This window comes from Leuresthes tenuis, unplaced genomic scaffold (assembly GCF_036924035.1).
Source record: "Leuresthes tenuis unplaced genomic scaffold, fLeuTen1.0.hap1 SCAF_8, whole genome shotgun sequence".
In the NCBI taxonomy this organism is placed as follows: Eukaryota; Metazoa; Chordata; class Actinopteri; order Atheriniformes; family Atherinopsidae; genus Leuresthes; species Leuresthes tenuis.
The window spans coordinates 20,624,937-20,645,468 of NW_027325362.1; the positions used below are offsets into that span (position 1 = coordinate 20,624,937).

The 20,532-nt window shown below is 39.7% G+C and overlaps 1 protein-coding gene across 1 annotated transcript in view; it reads right to left on the bottom strand.

Annotated features, from left to right (window-relative positions):
* wdr11 (WD repeat domain 11) overlaps window positions 1-20,532 on the bottom strand; it is a 53,047-nt gene that overhangs the window by 16,174 nt on the left and 16,341 nt on the right. Inside the window, exons 10-16 of the mRNA XM_072391331.1 lie at window positions 18,668-18,844; window positions 12,338-12,422; window positions 9,059-9,165; window positions 6,293-6,368; window positions 4,712-4,820; window positions 3,064-3,185; window positions 1,221-1,368 (exon numbers count right to left, since the gene is read on the bottom strand). Coding sequence (XP_072247432.1) covers window positions 1,221-1,368; window positions 3,064-3,185; window positions 4,712-4,820; window positions 6,293-6,368; window positions 9,059-9,165; window positions 12,338-12,422; window positions 18,668-18,844 — 824 coding nt within the window. The remainder of the gene's footprint in view (window positions 1-1,220; window positions 1,369-3,063; window positions 3,186-4,711; window positions 4,821-6,292; window positions 6,369-9,058; window positions 9,166-12,337; window positions 12,423-18,667; window positions 18,845-20,532) is intronic.

The following is a 20,532-nucleotide window of genomic DNA, read 5'->3' on the forward strand; positions in this document are numbered from 1 at the left end:
CATCCCAAAAGCAATGTAAAACCTTTGAGGCATGCAAACATTTGAGACATAAATCAGCAGCCGTCAGCAGCAAAGATATAAGGCTCTAAAATCCACCGGTAAACCTTGAGTGCCTGCGTTGTGTGAGAGTGGAGGCAGTGAACCATTCACTCCCTTACGAAACAAATCAATACACAATAAAGGTTTTCCTTTAAAAATACTGTATTGAACAAGATGAATGCTGTTGTCTTTAATTAAAAAGTTGAATACAAACAGATAAACATTAGCAGTAAGGAATAGAACTTGATCGTATTCACAACTTAACGGATGGTGTTCGCTGTAACTTCAGCATGACTCAGCTCCACAAGGTCAAAAGTGCCTGAGAAAGTTTTCCAACAGACTTCTGAAATAATAGCACAGACATGTGGATGCTCAGGCAACTAAATCCCAGCCTTAATTAACAAGTAAAGGGCTCTTTGTTGAGGTGATATGAAGACTCATAATCAAACCATCTTACTGGTATGATAGAAAAAAAAATCATGCCTCAGTGATGCTGTTTGTCTACTAGCCTCTGCATTTTTATGTCAAGATAAACGAACGGCGGGGCTAATGTTGATATACTCTTGAGGTAAATGTCATTACAGCTTCTCTTCCCAAGAGCCCGACTCACCCTCTGCATCAGCAGGTTGGACATGTGCAGAACACTATCTGGGACAAGCTGATGGCTTCAAAAAGAAACGAGAAACATGCTTAGATGGCTGTTTGTTCTAAAAAAAAAGGACATAAAACAGAAAGATGCTCAGTTTTTCTGTTCACTGATTATTTGTGACTAAGCGTGGCACTTCAGGTTGGCTGCATTTTGTTTTGAAGCCAATATATTTATCAGATGTCCCTATCAACCTCTTTAGAAACTGACTGGACGGTGATGTAGTGTGTAGTGTGGGGATCGAAGGTGGAGTACAGTAAATGGGGCAGTGTGGGTTACAAGATCGATAGAAAGCGCTGATGAGCAACTTCAACAAGAACAGAAGGTGGATAAATATAAACATCGACAGAGACATCAGACAGGAACAGGAAAAAAAAAACAAAAAAAAGACGAGGCTTTGGTGTAGCAAAAAGGATTAACACGTCAACTGGATGTAAAGAAGCAAGCAGAAAGAGGTCTGGATGACCTTTAAAAAGTTCTATAGAATATACGAAGAAAGAGGAGATTGAAAAAGATGAAAAATCTCTTGACTCACATCAGGGGGGATTCGTGCACCATCTTTCACGGTGTTGCCCTCTACGGTGATGTGGTAGACCTGCCCGTCCGTGTCAGTGAACACAAAGTGCTCCCTGGCTGAGATGGCCTGGCTCGTCTCTGACTTGCTCTCTGCATCCTGAAGGAGACTGCAGGGAGAAGGGGGGGGGTATATACGTTTCTCCTACATTAACATGTCACTTTTGATTTTCTTTCACACTCCTTGTGTTCTGCTGCTTGCACTCGAAAGGCATTAGCACCATCATTTAGTCCAGTAAAACTCAGCCAGGAGCAGTTGTAACCCATGGGCACGAGTTAAGATGTTGGAGAGGCTGAATTTTGAACGATAATATATTCTAAAAGAAATCAGACATAAAACTTATTACATTCACCAAAAAAAAAAAGAAAAAAAAAGTGAAAAGATGAAGTAAACAATTTACTTAAACATTCGGACCTTAGTTTTGGAACCTGTGGTCCAATCTACTCCCAGCAGCTGTCCCTGAAAGTCCATGTAACTGCTGAATAATTAACTTTCATTCAAGTATTTGAGCTGGCTGCAGTCTTTCGCATAATTGTTACAGACCTCTTTACTGACCTGTTTAAAAAAAACTGGAAGAAATTAAACATATTCCCAACCCTATTTCCACATTGTTTTGCACAAATTGTGGCTATTATTTTATTTTTTTTCAGCTGAATATTCTTGATTTGGAAAAAACACGTCGAGAAAAATTTATGTCCTTTTTAGCAATGAATGTAATTCAACTTGAGTGTGGCAAAGGATTGTTCCCAGTCAGCTGTGATCTGGAGTTTTAAAGCAAGTACAAAGATAACGGGGAGGTTGTAAAAGGGAATGATGATGCATCTTGTCTCAGAGTAAAGAGCTTTTCTTCAGGAAGGACACAGCAGAATGAGCAACCTCCCAGAGTGGCGATTCAATTGTCTTTGTCATGTGTTGTCGAGACAACGCCAGGATTGTGTGTCACTGCACAGACCTGGGGAAGCATACTAAAGAAGAAAATAAAAAAGCAGCCTTCATCATTCTGAAATGGAAGAAGTTTGGAACCATCAGCAGATCTGTCTGCCCTGGAAAACCTACAAGCCAAAGATCACTATGAATGAGACCCACAATGACTTTGTAGAAACAAATTCACCTGATAGCCTGAGGAAAGTTTGCCTTTAAGCAAATTACTCTGAAATGTTGGTGTATGTGGCAGAAACCTGGCACCGAGCATCACCCAATTAAAAGTTTTAGTCAAACATTACGAAGGCAGCGTCTTTCTGCAGGTTTTTCTTTTCTTTTTTTTTTTGCAATCGGTGCAGGAAAAAGAAAAGAAGAGCTAAATTAATCCTGAAATAATACAGAGCAAAGCTGAGTAAAAACATTTATACTCAGTGTGCTCAGGATCTTAGGCTGGAGGGTTTATAGTCCAATAAGAGAATGACCTCAGGCATATGCCCAGGAAAATACAAGACTGGTGTGAGGAACACTGTAAGCGACCCGACTGGAGTGAAGACATGAACCCAGAGGAGTGTTTTCTGACACTCCGAATTCATCCTGGTTTCATTTGTGTGCAACGAGAGGATTAGCAGGACCTTCCAAACAAAAGATGAGCCAGGTTTGTAGGTTCATTTCGAGTAAGACTCGGCTGCACTGAAAAAGAAATCGCTTTAGTAACGGCTCTGAATGCTTTTATAAATTGGATAGTTCACTCTTTGCACTTTTAATATATATTCAAAACCCAAAACAGAATATAGATTGGTGATCAGCCAAAGAAGCAAAAATGTGTCAGTCTAATAAATAAAAAGAACTAAATTACTGATGTGCTTTTTAACTTGTTTTTAACCTGATGACTGAGGATTCAACGCTACTCTGCTCGGCATCTGACACCGTCTGCCGAGCCATGGCCTCCCTCGCTGCCATCTGCTTTTTCTTTAGACTCTTCAGATTGTGAGATGGGGACCATTCCTGTTGAAACACAGACAGAGGACCACGGTTACAGCGACGAATGCAGACACAGGCCCGGACACATTCGCTGACTAAACAGCACAAGTCAATGCAAAAAGCGAACCAAAGACAGACTGGAGGAAATGGACAATAGATGCTCATATAAAAACAACAAACAAGCATGCATCCTTCTGGAGCCGCAGTGCTTTTGCTGTAATCTGGCTGACCCGAGGCTATAATCAATATGGAAATGAGGCAGCAATGAGGGGTCGGGGGGACGTAGGCATGTATTATTAAGTTTATTGCTCATTTTATTCGGACGATTGAACATTTTATAGTCCAACTGCAAAGTTTGTCCAGCATAACTCTTGTTTTATGAGCATTTTCTCTGACAAAATGAAGCCATTGCGAGATCTTTGCTGAGGTTGAGGAAATTTACCAGGCTAATCCTTCAAATGGCCCATACAAACTCAAAGAAGATAGGGGGCTGAAAAAGTGTGAGAGACTGACTGGAAAAGGAGGAAAAGTGCAGTGGGCTGGCAACAAATCATCTCTGACTTGAACAGGCTCCCATTCAAAATGCAACAACTTCTATCAATTAAATAGTGAGTAAAAGTAAACTGCTGTGGCTAAGCTGGAGAGCATCGTGAGCATAACACTAGACATGCTACTAACATGGCAGCTCCAAATCATTTATGTATTTGTTTGTGTCTAAATGGGAAACTGAAAAACACACCGAGAGGCACTTTGTGGAACCGAACCAAGGTAAAGGTGCTGTATACTTAAAGTGAAGACCATTTACAGTTACATCATGCCATCAGTTAGAGTTCCTCGTATGTCCATAGTTCAACAGATTTTATTAGGTTTAAATGACAATAAGCAAGTGAAAAACTTCCACGATCCTCTGAGACAGACACTGTTTCAGCAGGAATCTCAATGTCTGGTTTCACTCATAACACACACGGGTAAGTGGCCACTTCTTGTTCGGCTGTCACACACTGAACTCAGACTAAACGGCACAACTAAAACCTTGCATTCTGTCCTTTGCAGATCTCATATGTTTCCAGTGTGGAGTATGTGGAAATGAATGTCCCTCGGGTAATTTCATGTGGCCCCACGGGCCTGTTCACCGTGGCCTGTGCAGAATTAAAGCTGGCTCTTAACAGAATGTTAAGGGCACAGAGTTTCTGAGAAATACGGGGGCGACCAGCAGGTTGCTCCCACCATGAGTATCCCAGGGAGACGTTTTTTAAGGCTTTTCCTTACTTCACTGCAGTTGTTATCTATATTGATGTAGTAGAACACACAGGAGGAGCTCTCATAGTGAGACATTAAACAAATGCAATGAAAGAGAACTGTAATTGGACAGATGTGTAGCAGTAAGTATAGATGAGCAAAAAACACAGCAATTAGTGAATTATCATTAACAGATTATTTTTCTTAGATATCAGTTTTATAGTAGCAGTTGCATCTGGTGTGTTCCTCCAGCATAAAAAACTAATTAGTTACAGAACCTAAATTTTGTCAGTGTGTGAGTTTGTTGGTACCAGTGCAGTGACGGTGGGGAAGTTCTTGGCCATCTCTCGGAGAAGCGTCCCTGTCCGGATGTCCCACAGCTCCAGGGGTTTGTCTCTGAACACCACCACCAAGTACTGCCTGAGAATAAAAAACAAAACAAAACACAAACTCACATACTTGAGGTGGTAATTACGCTGCGGCTGCTATCTACTTAACGCTGTGCGAGAGATAGAATGAACGCATTGTGTTGAGATGCTTCAATAAGTTGTTAAGAGCTCGACGAATGACTTCTGATTTCCTTCAGTCAAGTACCTGAAGGGTTCAAGGCAGGGTTGGTGAAATTTCATCTCAGAAAGACTTTAAACAATAATTACAAATAAATCAATTCTCACTTTTCGTCACACAGCGTATGAGAGCTTTGTATTGGTGACCTCAAGGCAGCCTGAATTCTCTAACTAATCTTGGAAAAACATTTGGCAAAATAACAAGTTCCTCATCTGAAACATCTAGCATATAATTACTCGCTATATAAGACCTAACCTTCAACTTTGGAGAGAGGCAACGGTATTCAAAAGTGCATAAATGCAACAGCACCGAGCAGCTCCTTTTGTGAACTTCAGCACACGAGAGCATATTTTAATTTACAACTAAATACAATGACCTGGCCTTGGTTATTATATATCAACACAACAAAAAAACACCAAGAAATATAGTTAAAAAAGTGTTAAGACAGTTGCTTTATCTCTTCCTATCCCATGATATGAGTAAAGAACATTTCAACAGTAATGATTAACCTTTTGGCTTGTGTGGGATTACTGTAGATTATCTTTGGTTAAAGTTAGGCTAAAATGACATAACCCCATTAGACCGACTAGAATGAGGGTGATACGGCCTGTGAAGATTTGAGAGAAGTAAGCAGAGCAGACACCGTATTTTGAGTGAAATTTCACCAAATCTGGTCCAAAATTATTACTATTCTTGTATTTAGTGCATCAGTTACCTGCACCCAAGGCAGCTTGGATGTAATATCATGTGTGTGATTTTAACTGCTGTGGCTTGTGCGCTCGTTGCCATGAAACCAAGAGCATGAAGTTGGAGTAGACACAGAATTTAAGGACAATAATCAAAGGGTTCACATTGCAGTATAATTTCATATCAACCAAATCATGTTCTTAGTGTACACACAGGGCTTTTCGTAAAATGGTGCCCTTAAAAAGAACATTCTGTCAAACAAGGCGAGAGAACCTCGTTCATACTTTCAATTTTCAAAAGTCGAAAGGCAACAACGCAGACATGCCATTTTATTTCAAATGAAGGTTTCAGGAAAAAAAGACAAATAAAGACTTAAGATAGTTATGAGTTTCTAAGTTTTTTCATAGATGACACGAATTAAAAAGCAAACTGTTGAACTGGATGTTTGGAAACAGAAGGCAGCAAAGAGATTGGCAGATGACATGCCTCGAGGCAAGCCAGACAAAGGGAGTCTGCGCTGGAATCCATGGTGTATGTGATGTAAATGTAAAGTATTGTAAGTATAAGCACGAGGAATTCTGCTGTTTGAATAGGCTGATATCTGGCTTTGCCGGTTGTGGAAAAAGGTGGAAACTTACTTAAGATGTGACACTTTGATCATCTCAATGGGTGGCTCGTCATTTCCTCGCTCACCTCTGAATGCAAAGCATCTGCCTAAAAAACACAACAGAGAGAAAAAGAGAGATGAAAGGTGCTGATGAAAGACAAAAAAAACTGAAAGTTTCCTCATGCCTGCGAAATCTCATCGCAGTTTCCTTCAGTGTCAGCTTGTCCCGGTTTTCTCTCTTTTGCCAGAGCCAAGAGAAAACTTACTCTCTTCTTTCCACCCACAAGAGTCAAAATTATGCAAAGCATCAAGGTGGCCCTTTGAACAAAACAAGAATGCCCTTCAGGTGTTCCATACCACACTTGCTCAAGTGAGTGCTGATCTGATTTTGTAAAGGACGATTCAGAAAGTTGCCTGTTTAAAATGTACAAGTCATCCAGCTGCCAGTGACGGTTTAAAATGGAAGTGACCTACAGTGCTGATGATGGCAGTTGAGGACACCAGAGGGGGGGAGAATAGTTTAACATATGGGGAAAGGAAAACTTTGGAGACCTGTGGTGCACTTGAGGCTAATGAAGGGCTGTTTAAAATTCCCTCTCGTTTCCTCTTTCTCACACAGTAGGACTGGTCACTTGTCCTGATTACCAAATTAAGGCATCTCCCTCCTCAGATCACCACCCTCCAGGCTGTTAACACACGTTTCAAATGTGTAGCCACAAACACAGTCCATGGTGCTCTATATGGCAATAGAGAAGGTACAATTTCTTCCGTGGAACACAGTCAGAACTTGACGTGATTTTCATTACGTGCGGATGCTTATTAGAGAGAAGGCTCAAAATAATGAGCTGCTGGCACCACTCGCGATTGTACGCGCGTGAATAATGTTTAATCATCTCTGCACAGTACAAAACTCATTTAAAAAAGGTTTACCAGTGCTAATCATTGTACATGCTATATGGGGGCCATGAAAACGGCGACTTCAGTTATTGCATCTTCGCAAGGAAATCATTTCACAGATAAAGAATGTCTTTTCAGTGCCACTGCAATCATTCAAGAATAAGCACCATTGCTAAGTGACGTTAGAAAGTTGATTATCCATCCTAGAGTCTTAAATCTTATCCCAAACCAATAACTTGCCATGCTGGATTAGTCTTATGGGAAGAGAACTACATTTGTCTGTGCTTTTGTGCTGTTCATTTTGATAACTTGCTTATGAGACAATATGTTCACTTTCCCGGGAGACTAAATAGAATCAAAATTAAAACGGAAAATATTGAGACAAATCTGTGTGACAGAATGTCCAGAGTGGCAGAGATTTAAAATCTGGATGGTATAGATGTTTCTTTTCTTAAGCATTTAATGCTAAACATTATACGACGAGTATTTAAAGAACACCTTTGTGTCTCAGTAGGTGAAATGTATTTCATATGAGAAATTGACAGAATTGCCTCTGTAAAAAGCCTCATTATTAGATTCGTATTACATCAGTATGTCTCCCCTCTATTATTGCATGAGATTTAAGCCGTGTCCTTTAAAATAAAACATTTTGGGAGTTGCTGAAAGTTGACAGAAGCTGCCCGTCCCGCTTTCCTTTTCCTCCCAGTGCTCTGCAAGAGTAAACACATCCCAAAGCAATTTCTTCTCTATGCTCAACAGACACAGATTAAATTGATATTGATCTTTCACATTTAACATCAAAAACAAAACGTATAACTGAACATTTTGCAACTCAAACTAAACAGACACTTGTGGAGAGATGGGAGCCTGGACTGTGAGATCTGCACAGCCTGTCTGTGAGCTGCCAGCAGCTATGCTTTCTGTCGACATCACCTTGAATGATCTCAGTCACTTTAACTCTTGTGAAGTATGAAAGGAGAAAAAAAAAAAACACAAAAGGAAATCGAAAGCATACATGTCTGTGTTTTGGACACTGTAACAAAAGCTTATGCTGTGGGCTGTTAATGTAGCGAACAGTGGTGCTTAATAAAAAAAAGCCCTGTAGAAATGACTAGCCACTGCATTATTCTAATAAAGCCAAATCAAGAAAGAACCAAAATGAATAAAATGTCCCTGAAAAATGATCAAGCTCGAAAAACATTTATTAAAATGATAAAAGATCAAATATACCGTTTCACATCCAACACTGAACACAGAATGGAGAAGAAATTTCAACACTGTGCATAAAAACGTCACCATATTTTCTGAAAACTTGTTACTTAAATCCTTAGATTTCAGAGAAATCTTGCTCTCCTCGGCACAGAAAAGCGAGCACTATTCATTTCCACCTCCTGGAGGGGATAGAAACACATTTTCGTTTCTGCTGGTGCAGGAAATCTATAGACGAGCAGAAACTCATGATAGGATCTTATTTTCAGAGCTAGCCTTCTCTCACTGTTGCCCCTACACCGTCTTGCTCTGACTTTAATTTGGAGGGTATGTAAGTGTTCCTTGAGGGGAAGAATAGGAGCCTCTTCAAGAATTATATAGATAAAGAAAGACAAAGAAAAAGAAAAAGCAAGAGATTGAAAGAGACTCAAGTGTCCATTTTCACTGCTGTTAAGAGGAGAGGAGGCCATAACAGAAACCACCAAGGATGAAAGGAAAGTTAAAGTTGGAACCCTCAGGTACAGTCAATGTGTGTTTTTGTTTTTATATCGTTACGGGGACCAAAACCTGACAAGGATTGGCTTTAGTTTATGGTTAGGGTGCGGGTTAGGCATCCTGTTCTGATTAATAAGGTTTCGAATATCCCAGCAGATAAGCTGAGACGAAAGAAAAGTACGTGTGTGGCTCTCACCTGTGGGTAGGTCGACATGCTGCAGTTCATTTCGCACCAGGCCCATGTTGTTGGGGGCAGAGGTGGCAAAAGAAAGGAAACTGGTAAGACTAATCCATTCGATACCCCTGTAGAACAAAACCCCACACACAAACACATAGTTGTCAGTTGAAAAAATTATATTGCTATACATGGAGCATAGCTGTCAAATAATCCTCCTTAGAAGAACCTCAGAAGTAAGGTCAAAGGTTTACATAAAACTTCTACACAGTCTACTGGGGAAGTTCTAAAATGCACCACAGATTAAACTAGTAAGTGCGAGATATGAATATTTTTGAGTAACTGGCTCAGCTGATGGAGCACACAACCTCAACCGTAATGGGATGGTAAATAGCCACATGATTAATTAGTTGATTTCCCCACTAAATGCAAATGAGATGTTAAGTAGCCCAGAGTCCTTTGGCATGGCTGTGCAGGGGCGAGTGCTGCCCGGTTCATTACCATAAAGTCTTAGACTTAGATTTTAAACAGCAGGAAGAGGGAAGAATCTAATGAAGGTGCTCTCAAGTACAACTTATAATCTAACAGCACCACAGTGCAATGGTGTTAATATCTGGTTAGGTGTGTTCCTGTATGAGGAAGTTCTTTCGTTTTCTGTATACTTGCATTTTCTGTGCTTTAATTGTAATAAAATGGAAGTACACCAAAATGTTCAATAAAATCTAAATTACTTTTTTAAATTGCTTTTATGCATTAAATAGAACTGTATAAGCAATGGTTAGACAAGGTGCAGTATTGCAAAAAAAAAATAAAAAATATGCAGGTGACAAGATGGATGTTGAGTTCTGACGGTTGAAAAATAAAATCACAAAATATCACATACGTCACATTATTCACCTAAATTACATGGTTATACATTACTCATATGCACAAGCATTTCCAGTAAGCTCTACTTGAGTTGCTCATTAAAGTCTGTTTGAGAACTTCTCTCATTAAAATAAGGCCTGGCTCTGCTTGAATGGATGTTTGCTCCCAATCAGTCCTTTTAACAACATTAATTGATTTAATCTTGTGCTTAATTAATCCTGGTGAAAAAGTTTAGCTGCTTGTTAGAAAATACAAACTAATGAAGCACAGCTTGCATTTTGTTGATGTTTAGGGGGGCAGGAGAGGGGCACTCTGAAAGAAGTGCCGCATTGTGACAGTTTCCCTTTTCATCAGGGCCCACAAAGAGTAAAGATGAAACTTTATTTCAATGTATGGAGAGGTCTTATCTTTTGTTTTTGTTAATTTATTTATTTTATATATATATACATACATGAAAATACAGTATATGTATAAATCCATATAATGTAAATGGAACTAATTCATTACTGCAAAGCTTTTTACAAAACCTGCAGCAATGGTAGAGTTTGTGGCAGATTGGTGTGATAATGTGACTGTGTGTTCTTCAAGTGTGTTCCAGGGTTACACACAGTCACATGCAGTAGTCTACACCCCCTGTCAAAACTCCTATGTAGAATATTACTGCGTATCCACCAGGCATAGTTAAAAATTAATCATGCAATGTTTGTCTTATACAGTTCAGAATTTCAGTCAAGAATGCGAGAATCGGGGATCTCAAAGTATCTGAGATGACCGAATAGTTCCATCGAGGTTATCAGGTGACGCAAATTCATAAAGTTTAAGGACTTTAGAAGACTCCTCAAAATATATTCCAACAATCAGCCTATAAGCTGCTGTTAATACTGTGAAAATTAAAATAGCTGATGCTGGCATAGCAGAAGTTTGTGTAACATGCATTATCTCTTCTGGGAGTGCTTTGAAATCCTGCACCGACCACATGGAAAGTAGGACGTGATTAAAAAAAAAAGCATGCAGAGGAAGGCAGACAAAGCTACAGTAGCATCTTTTCCATAATGCTAATTGTTTTTGCATTAATTTAAATACTTAAAGTCTATTCACATATCACTATGCAACGGATTAGCTTAGCATATTGAAGAACTGTACAGTTCCCCGACTTAAATCTGAAGATCTGTGCATGTGTGTGCCTGAAAAAGGACAGCGTGTGCAAGATGTCTCACAAACAAATGAGTGAAACTTTCCCAAACAAGAGATCGATTCCCTCACTGGGTACAAAAAGCTGCAATACTTTCCTGTACTTCTATTTTGTTAATAAAAGACATCAACACACACAAAAAACAGATCTTTCTTGTCTATAACTAAGGATCGTATTATCTTTAACTCATCTTCCTCTCACATACCGGTCCGGTTATGTGGCCTTACTTAAGTTTTGTTTTCAGCTCAACACTAACACAACACGGAATTTAATCATTTCTACACTCAAATGTTTCGAATATTTCATTTGGCCTTTTGATTAAGTTAAGACTTGACATTAATAGAGCTGCGTTGACTGTTACTCTTAGTGTGTCTCCTTTTGGTTACTGGGTCAGGTCATAATAACATATAAACCAAATAATTATTCGGATTTATTGATTGAAGTTTTCATTATCTAATTTACTAATAGAAATACTGCTACCATCAAGGCACCTGGACTTATTTTGAAAAGCCTAAATTAAAATAAGTTGAATTTAACTTTTTTGTGTATTATACAAGACAAGCTGTTTATAAACCAGTTTATATACCACCTGCTGTGATATACCAGTACTAACAACAATAAAAAGTGGTATCAAATGAATGAAACACTGTTGTCTTGTATATAATACATATATATAATACTATTGTGATTCGATCCCAGCCGGTAAGATAAAGTCTTATTGATTCATGGGGGCTTTGCACATTTTTCAGTGTTCATCACCTCCTTTTCTCGAGTGTAAATACCAAAAAAGGAGACCGAAAACCCCCAAAACAAACAAGCAAAAACCAAAATGAATAAATGTGAAATCATCCGGTGGCAATATAAAGGTTTTGCGATGTCCTTATTGCTTGAATAATTGTGCAGTGAAAATCTAATGTTCAGATACAATGATAAAATCACATTAAAGAAGATGGGCACTTATAGCTCTTCAACATGTGAAAGGCAGCGCATTACACATATTATACGATGGGTAACTGCCTCCCCAAGCTCTAATGAGGTTGGAAACAATAAACAGAAAATCAATCCACCACAAGCTGACTGGCCGCTGGGGATTATCCGACATGCTGTCAGCCAAATACGCCACCTACAGAGTACAATGAGTGCGTACGCTTGTTCACTAAAAGCTGGGAGTAGGGGTGCTGACCTAGAAAAGCTATCTTGTTCTACACAATTACCTACTCAAGGAAAGAAAAAAAGATTACCTGACTTCACAAGAATGAACACTGAGTTCTTTGTGCAGAAGACCACTGGTCAGGTTGTAGACCAGTACAGAGCCATTACTGGTGCCTGAGAAGAGAAGAGAAGAGAAGAAAAAGAGCAGCGCATAAGAATAACGAGAAACACACGAGGGGACACAAGTCACGCAGTTACTTTTCTAAGTGGCATCTCGCCTTCAGCGGGATCAGAGAAACGAAGTGTGAGCGTGACACCCCGGTGTGTTTCCTGTCACTGCAGAAGGTGAGCAAAAAAAGCAGCACATCAAACTCTGTGCCATTTAGCTCACAGTCTGAGAACACTGCGCAGTTTGATATAGCGTTGGAAGCTCCGTCTAACCCCAAATACCACCTGATTAAATTCTGCAGTTTGACATTTGACATGATGAGAAACCCTGTGAAGGTTTGGCAGAGTGATGTTTAATTCAAATTTGTTTACACTGTAAAAAGTCAAACAGTCGAACTCACGAGTTATTTTTGGTGTTAACCCACGAAAAGTTTCCAAACAATGACTAGTTAAAAACAACCAAGCCCTGACAGAGTTGAATAATGTTTCTAATAATAAAGGTTTTGGTTTTTTTTTTTCAAAGCTTTACTTCCAGTGTCATAACAAATAAGTTATTATTTAATGCAAACTCATGTCATGAGAATTGTGCACTAAGAGCCAAATAACTTCTTTTCGTGAAATTAAATAAGGAATAAAAGCCATTATTTGTTCTTTCACCATAACCCTATACAGTCCTGTACATGAAAACGTCTGCGCTGGTTAATAGGACTGAATGCAATGAATTCAAACCCTCCAAACCTGTACAAAGTGAAGTGTGGCACCTCTAAACTGCATGCTGACCAGACACAAGCAGAATTTAATTTAGCCTTGTCCCGATTAAAATAAGAGAGGCTTTACCTGACACTGACTGGATGGCAGTATGTGCTGATCCAAGAACTGCATTTATTGCTTAGGATCAATAGTTAAACATAAGAAAGTTGCCAATGGCATACGCACGGATCCACCCTCCCCCACCGCCTTGCAATAAGAAAAGATTTCAAATTTTACATCAGTATTACATCTCTTTTTTTTAACAAACTCTGGTCCAGGGAAGGCAGATACATTTCTGGAACTTGTCTTTGCATGTTTTCCTTTTTTTTCCGCTTCTTTCTTTGCACGGTAGGGTTTAACATACATGTGGGAATGCAGTGAATTCCATTACAGAATCGTTATGGTCAACATCGAATGTTCATGCAGAGACTGCTAATACAAGGGCTACGATTTCGATGGAAGTGGACTTTATTATGACAGGCAAAGAGATGTAGGAGCAGGATTAATGCGGGACTGTCCAGAAGTGTGCAGATTCAGACAAACAACATGTGCCTGAAACAGTCGAGGAGGAGCATCTTTGGAGTCTGTAGGACCAGGACCAGACAAGATAGGTCCTCATACGACCTCAGACATTCAAAAATAAACTATTATGAAGATATAGTCCCCAAACAGTGTGTTCAAATATCACACAAACTGTTCTGGCAATACTGATAAGAACGTATTAAAGTCGACATCTGCCACAGTTAACGAATTCTCATTCTAAGCTAAATGGCTGCTGAATAAAACCTTTAACTTTCCAAATAGTCTTATTGGAGAGATTTTCCAGCAGACTTCAACAAATAAATGGCTGCATTGAACAGCTATACAAGAATTCGTTTATAAGGAATCTTACTGCTGCATCATGAGGTGCTACAAAAGTCATTCTCATACCAGTTTCTAAACTAGTTGTTTCAACATGATATTTAGCTTTTCCCTCAGTTTAACTCAACAGAACGCATGAATGCCAGGACGCAAATGATAAAGCAAACTGTAAACAGATTATTTTGTTGCTACAGCTAATCTAACGGATATTCCATTTAACACATCATAGGAGCTGAGAGTAAAAATCCATTACCATGTCATTTTGTTTTTTGAGGCGCATGCCTTACTAGCTTCCTTCATATGGAGTTCGGAAGGCAATCACTTCCCATCATCTCTATATGTTGTTTTCTGATCCAAACAATGCAGCAAAGCATCGCTGTCGGACAAGCACGAACAAATAAATGAAGCGTGCAAACATGAGATAATTAAAATGGAGGACCAGGCAGATGTGGTTCTGGAAAGCTGGCTAGCACACATCTTCTTTAACTTTTCCTCTGAGATGTGGAGCGGGAGAGACTGACGTACAGTAAGCGAGAGAAAGCAAAGCAAAACATGGATGGGAGTCCGAGTCTTTTGCTATTTTTAATCCCCCGTAATTTCACACCATCAAAGGATTATAACTTGCAATATTTCAATTTGTGGATATTTGGAGGGAGGGGCTGTGTTTCTTTGCATCTCTCTGATGTAGCATAACTGAGTCTCTGTGCTTCTCCCCTCTAATTCTGACACACAGTAGGAAAGAAACTAATCACATTGGAACAGAGACCAAGAAACTGGGCTGCATCTGCCAAGCACTCAACCGCGGATCCCTCTGCATTTGTTGATCTTGAGTATGACTCTTTTAATCTATGGAAGTGACACATGTCAACGCGTGCAAGAAGGCCAGTGACAGTATCAGCCTCAGCAGCATCATTACTGAGGAAGAAGAAAAGCAACCCAGAGAAGTATTCAATTTGCAAAGCACCCCATGTAAAATGGTCGGTTGCAGCTTAAAGCTGTGTGTGTGTGTGTGTGTGTGTGTGTGTGTGTGTGTGTGTGTGCGTGTGTGTGTGTGTGTGTGTGTGTGTGTGTGTGTGTGCGTGTGTGTGTGTGCGCGTGTGTGTGTGTGTGTGTGTGTGTGTCTGCTGAACTGCCTCAATCAAAGCTGAAATCTGTTGTTTCAAAGAAAACAATAAACATCATGCTCAGTGGATATGGATTATTCAGGGAAGCAATGGATGGATTTCTGGTGAGAGTTTTATTATTTGGATTTAATTGAAAAAAAATAGATAAAAACAAACATTTCTGTTCAAAGACTCAACTAAAAAATAATGTCGGTAACATCCTCCGTGAAACGAAGTGTGTTCATTTATCAGTCTGACAGCTGGCTTTTTTTCTTTTCAATTACCATCAGCGTTCAGACAGGGTCATGCTCGCAGGAACGCTTCAACCACAGATATTATTACTGTGTAACAATCTACTATATACTCAAGAAAAAAATATAGTGACTCTTCAAAGCCAACCGTAGTTTGCCTGTTTAAAGTAATCATGCATTCTGCGCATCACTGCTCTGTTTCCCGTGGCAGGAACTCTGAAAGCGATCACAGCAGCCTGACTATTTGCTTGTGAAGAAGGATTTAGGTTACAGGTCAGAATATGTAATTACAAGAAACGTTTTCCCTCCTTCAGAGTGAAAACAGTACACTGCTTTGTGATACTAAAGGTGTGTAAAGGCTGGACAGGATTCAGGAGTCCTTCCTGTTTCGGTCCCTCCTGTGCACTTGTCGCCTTTTTATCCAAAGACTTTTTTTTGTTTCAAAGCTTTTGATGCTAAAGATTTAAAAATAAAGTCAAACAAAGGAAGGTGAGGTATGACTGATGCCCTTGATGTTCATCCTCAAAGGACAACCTACATTTACTCAGGTCCCCGAGCAATACATGAGACAAATCTGAGCTTGATCGGATGAACAGTTGTCATTGTAAATAAAGAACAGACACAAAAAGATTCCTTGCTTCCTATTTTAGTTATACTTATGCCAACTGCAGCTCTGTGGGCTACTGCAGACTATAAATTACATAAACTACTCTGATAAGGCCATCTTAAATGAACACACTACAACTTCTGAATTACCTGGACACTGCCTTTTAAAAGAGACTGTGTCATCCATTTAAATGCTCGATGTAATTCTCTCGGCTTTCAAACTTTCTATTCACAACCCAATCCATGGCAAGTGGAACAAAAGGCCTATTTCAATAATGTGGCTGGAGAGTATTCAACTACTTGTGTCTGCAAGATAACTATGGGGACTTTGCAAAGGATGTGCACAGAAAACTAACTCGACACATTCTAATTTTGGATTCAGAACGCCTTTGGGAACCAGCTGTGCCGAGCCAACCCCACACCATCTGCAGCACGATGGGCTCCTACCGCTCCTGCTCCAGAATCCCATATTGATTCAAAGAAAAAGACAGGTCTTGGGGAACAATTTAGTTTAACACGCAAACTGTGGTTGTTGTAGGTCCCATGCAGCCAGCGCACTCATTAAGTATGGGATGCACGGTTCAGGCAGGTGGAAACAGCTGTAAGATGTGTCGGGCAAAGGTGTTATAAGTCACCTGCTTGTCTGTATGTTTGAAAGAGGCGATGCATCTTGGAGGTATGATTCATTTACGTGTTCATGTCAGGGGACTAAGAGTGGCCCATTTTTCAGCTTGACAACTAAACTGAAGGTTCACCACATTAGGGAGCATTACGCCAGGGCCTGTGATGCAGAGCTACCACCATGCATGGACATGAAGTAAAAAAAAAAAAAAACAGACAAACTACTGCAAACACGTTTCTGCTCTTAATTTCACATTAAAATTGCGACTCAATTTTCTGCATCATTACTTTAAGGAAAAAGAATATTTTGAAGAAAACTGCTATGCTGATCTGAAACCAATTTATTCCAAATATCAGCCCCTCCCCGTCTTCTTTGCCTTGCAGCCGTTTCTGGACTATAATAAAGGAGAGCGATATTTTCGATGAAATCTGTGCCCTTTGCATCACTTTGCTGAGGCTGCACAGCCAGATTTGATGCCCTGGTACTTAATGCAAAAGACTCGCATTTAAAGCTACAGATGTCTATATATATATATATATATATATATATATATATATATATATATATATATATATATATATATATATATATATATATATATATATATATATATATATATATATATGCTGACGTGTGCATTTTATCATTTAAGTTAAAAAATCTAAATGTTCCACAAATGCTGTTGAGAGTGCTCACCAAAAACCTGAGCAAGTCTAAGAACACACAGATTACAATTTATATTCCACTTTTTCTTTTCAATTAATTGTTATTTCCTACGTACGGTTAACTGGATTTTACAGTGAAGGCGGACCCCTTGATGGAATGAAATGTGACTTAAACTGGTCATTGGCCCAGTTCTACCATTAAAATGCTTACCTGTTATATGATGATGACTGATGGTGCTAATGAATGATTTCCAGTTCATTTCTGCAGCTGCATGTCGCTGCTCTCAAGTTACAACTGGGCAGCTGTCGTACTTTCACTTTACGAGGTACACAAAACTCTGGGCATTTATGCTCATTACCCTGTGTTTTTAAATTAATGTGCAGTCAGGCGCTGCGCCGCAGGAGAGCCGCAACAGAGGTCGTTGATGGTAATACAAACATGCAGTCGTGACACGGCCGTTCGGCAAAGCAGATAAGTGATGTGAGGTTTGCCACTGAGCCAGTTCACTGTACCGTCTCCTTAACATGAATGATGGGAGTCATATTCCGTAGGAGAGACATTTTTCTTGGAAATGGCCCCTGGCTCTCACTGACGGGCTTCATGCCATGCAACCAGATAACTAGTAACAGACCAGCATCATAACATCAGGTTAGACTGTCAACAACTGTCATACTGAAGGTGGATGATGTGGACATCGCAGTGACATTTGTGCTTAAAGAACAGATGAAACACAGATGAAAGTCACCATTCCTCTCCGTTCCAGTTTCAGGTAAGTAGTGCCTTCCTGCAACAGTCAAATTAGTTGACCGGACCTGGACCGGGTTGATTGGCAGTGGTCTCTGTAGCTGCAATGTTAATCGCTGGCATTCATTACTCTGGCTAGTTTTCTCTGCTTAAAACAGCCTTGAGCAAACAATGGTTGCGGTTTTTTTTGGGGTTGTTCAGTTTCCTTCGAGAGATTCTTACTTTGTGGACCTTTTTAAAGCTTGGGCCAGTGGTAAAACGATCTGCTGAGGAGAAAGCAGTGCTCAGCCTCAGGCTAAATCCTGAAATCTTTCTGTTGCAAAGCAGTTCAGTTCAGAACAGAACAAGTACTATTGTGTTCATTTTACAGACTTTGCTCTCGAGGTACAATGAAAACAAGGACACGTACTTATAAAAGATGTTTTGGTGCTGTTAATGAATCAATTCTATTGGATTCTATTGAAATAAGTCGAAATAATTAAGTGTGATCGAGAAAAGAAAAAGTAATTAATTAAAAAAAGCCTTATTGTGTGGAGAAGATTCTTTGATTAGGGTTATAACCATCAACCCTGCCAATGGCAAAGCATTGCTTCTCACAAATCTTTGGAGTTTTATGTCCAGATGTGTCATCGATGCGTCCCTACTTACCTGACGCCAGAAGAGGCTGGTAATGGTTGATGTTTTTGGTGGTCAGAGGTGGACACATGCGGATGGCGAATGGGGGAAGAGGCAGACCAGACAGCAGGCCCGTGAGCAGGAACTTCAACTGCACCTCTTGCTGGTTGGAGGATGGGGGAGGAGTCTCACCAGCTATTAAGGTTTGACCTGGACATAAAACCACATAAGACAGAGAGTTACTAGTTTATCTGCAGCCAGAATAAAATTAAATAAATAGTTTCCTTTACATTTAGTCATTTGAGGGAGGAAGAAGACCACCTTTATCCTACATTTCCATCCAGAGCAAACCACTTGAAATGAGTCAATATTGACGCTTGCACCAAAGTTTTGCATTAAATATGTATTTGACTAAAACAGTAATCCTGCTTACCCTTATCGGGAGTCTGTAGCCCCTGATCGAAGTACTTTAATACAGTGTATCTGTTGATGTAACTGTCTGATACATCATTTAACTGAAGATAAATATTAGTCAAGCTGATCCAATTTAGATGATGCACTATGCCTGGCATGACTCCCTTCCCATGCATCCATGATCAGTATGGATATTTACAACAAACCAATTTACAAAAAGAAAAAACAGACACAAGCAAATGAAGGAAAGGTCGCAACACACACTAACCAACCACAAATTGTAGCTATTGATCATACCAACAGCATCAGCTGTTGCACTCGAAAGTAGCTTCTGGTTACAATTTTACATCAGACAGATATATCGCCCTAATTTTGAGCAGGTGTGAATCATCCAAAATTTTCATCCTGACTGCTGCGACATGGTTTCATTTGTACCCTCAGGAGGGTGTGAGCACAAACACAAGAAGAAGCCTGTAGCAATGAGAGAAGTCTGCAGTTATCTATTTCCCTCCGTTTCTTACAATTCTAGACACACTCTTCTTTTAACAGAGCTTATTAGCGCTCTGTTAAATCAAACCTTCAACTTGGCTTTACACATCCAATGTAAAATTGGTTGTCAAATTAAGCAGTTTTAGTTTCATTTTTTTTGCACAAACGTGCATAAGCTTCATCAAGGTATATTTTCTGTATTTTCAACATGAATATAAAACCCAGTAGTTTTACTGTTAGAAATACCCAGGAGCAACATACACTGAGGCATAGATTTTGCTCTTCACCATCTTAAAACAACTTTATTTTAACGGTTCAATCATCCAATTCCTCTGCAGAACAATTGAATATTAAATTGACGATGCAACAATCCTGAATTTCTAGCACTTATTGAGTCAATATTCAATTTGGTTTTCTCCGGTTGCATCACAATCTTCTGATAAAAAAAAGAAGACATTGAGGAGTTCCAAACAAACCAATACATAAGTAAAAAGCTAACCGCACACTGAACACACTGACAAGTAGAGCAAAAAAATGGGGTTTTCTAGGAGGTAGCTCCTGCATGGAGCAATGATCACTGTGTCCCTATAGATCTGGTGCCCTTTCTTTTACCTTCAAGCTAGTTTCTTCCTGACTTTAAGTGACCTGCTTGCCAGCAACGCAACTGCATAACAAAAAGTTTTGGCAGCAGCTGTCAGACAGAGCTCCTGCTGCAGACACTTATCTGGCTCCAATCTGTTAGAGTGAGCATGCGTGCGCGTGAGCTGAGCCACAGCAAAATCTCCTGAAAGCAGAACTACGACAGCTACATCACTCCAAGGCCAACAGTTCACCCCAAGTCTGACTCTCACCCGTAGACAAATGCAAAGAAAAAGATACATAAAAAAAATGGGGGGGGGGGGGACCTTCTAGCTTGCTTTTACCCGCATTAAACCTTTGATACAAAGGGTGGAAAAGCAGAGAGGCTGAGAAGAAGATACAGCGACAGAGAGGGA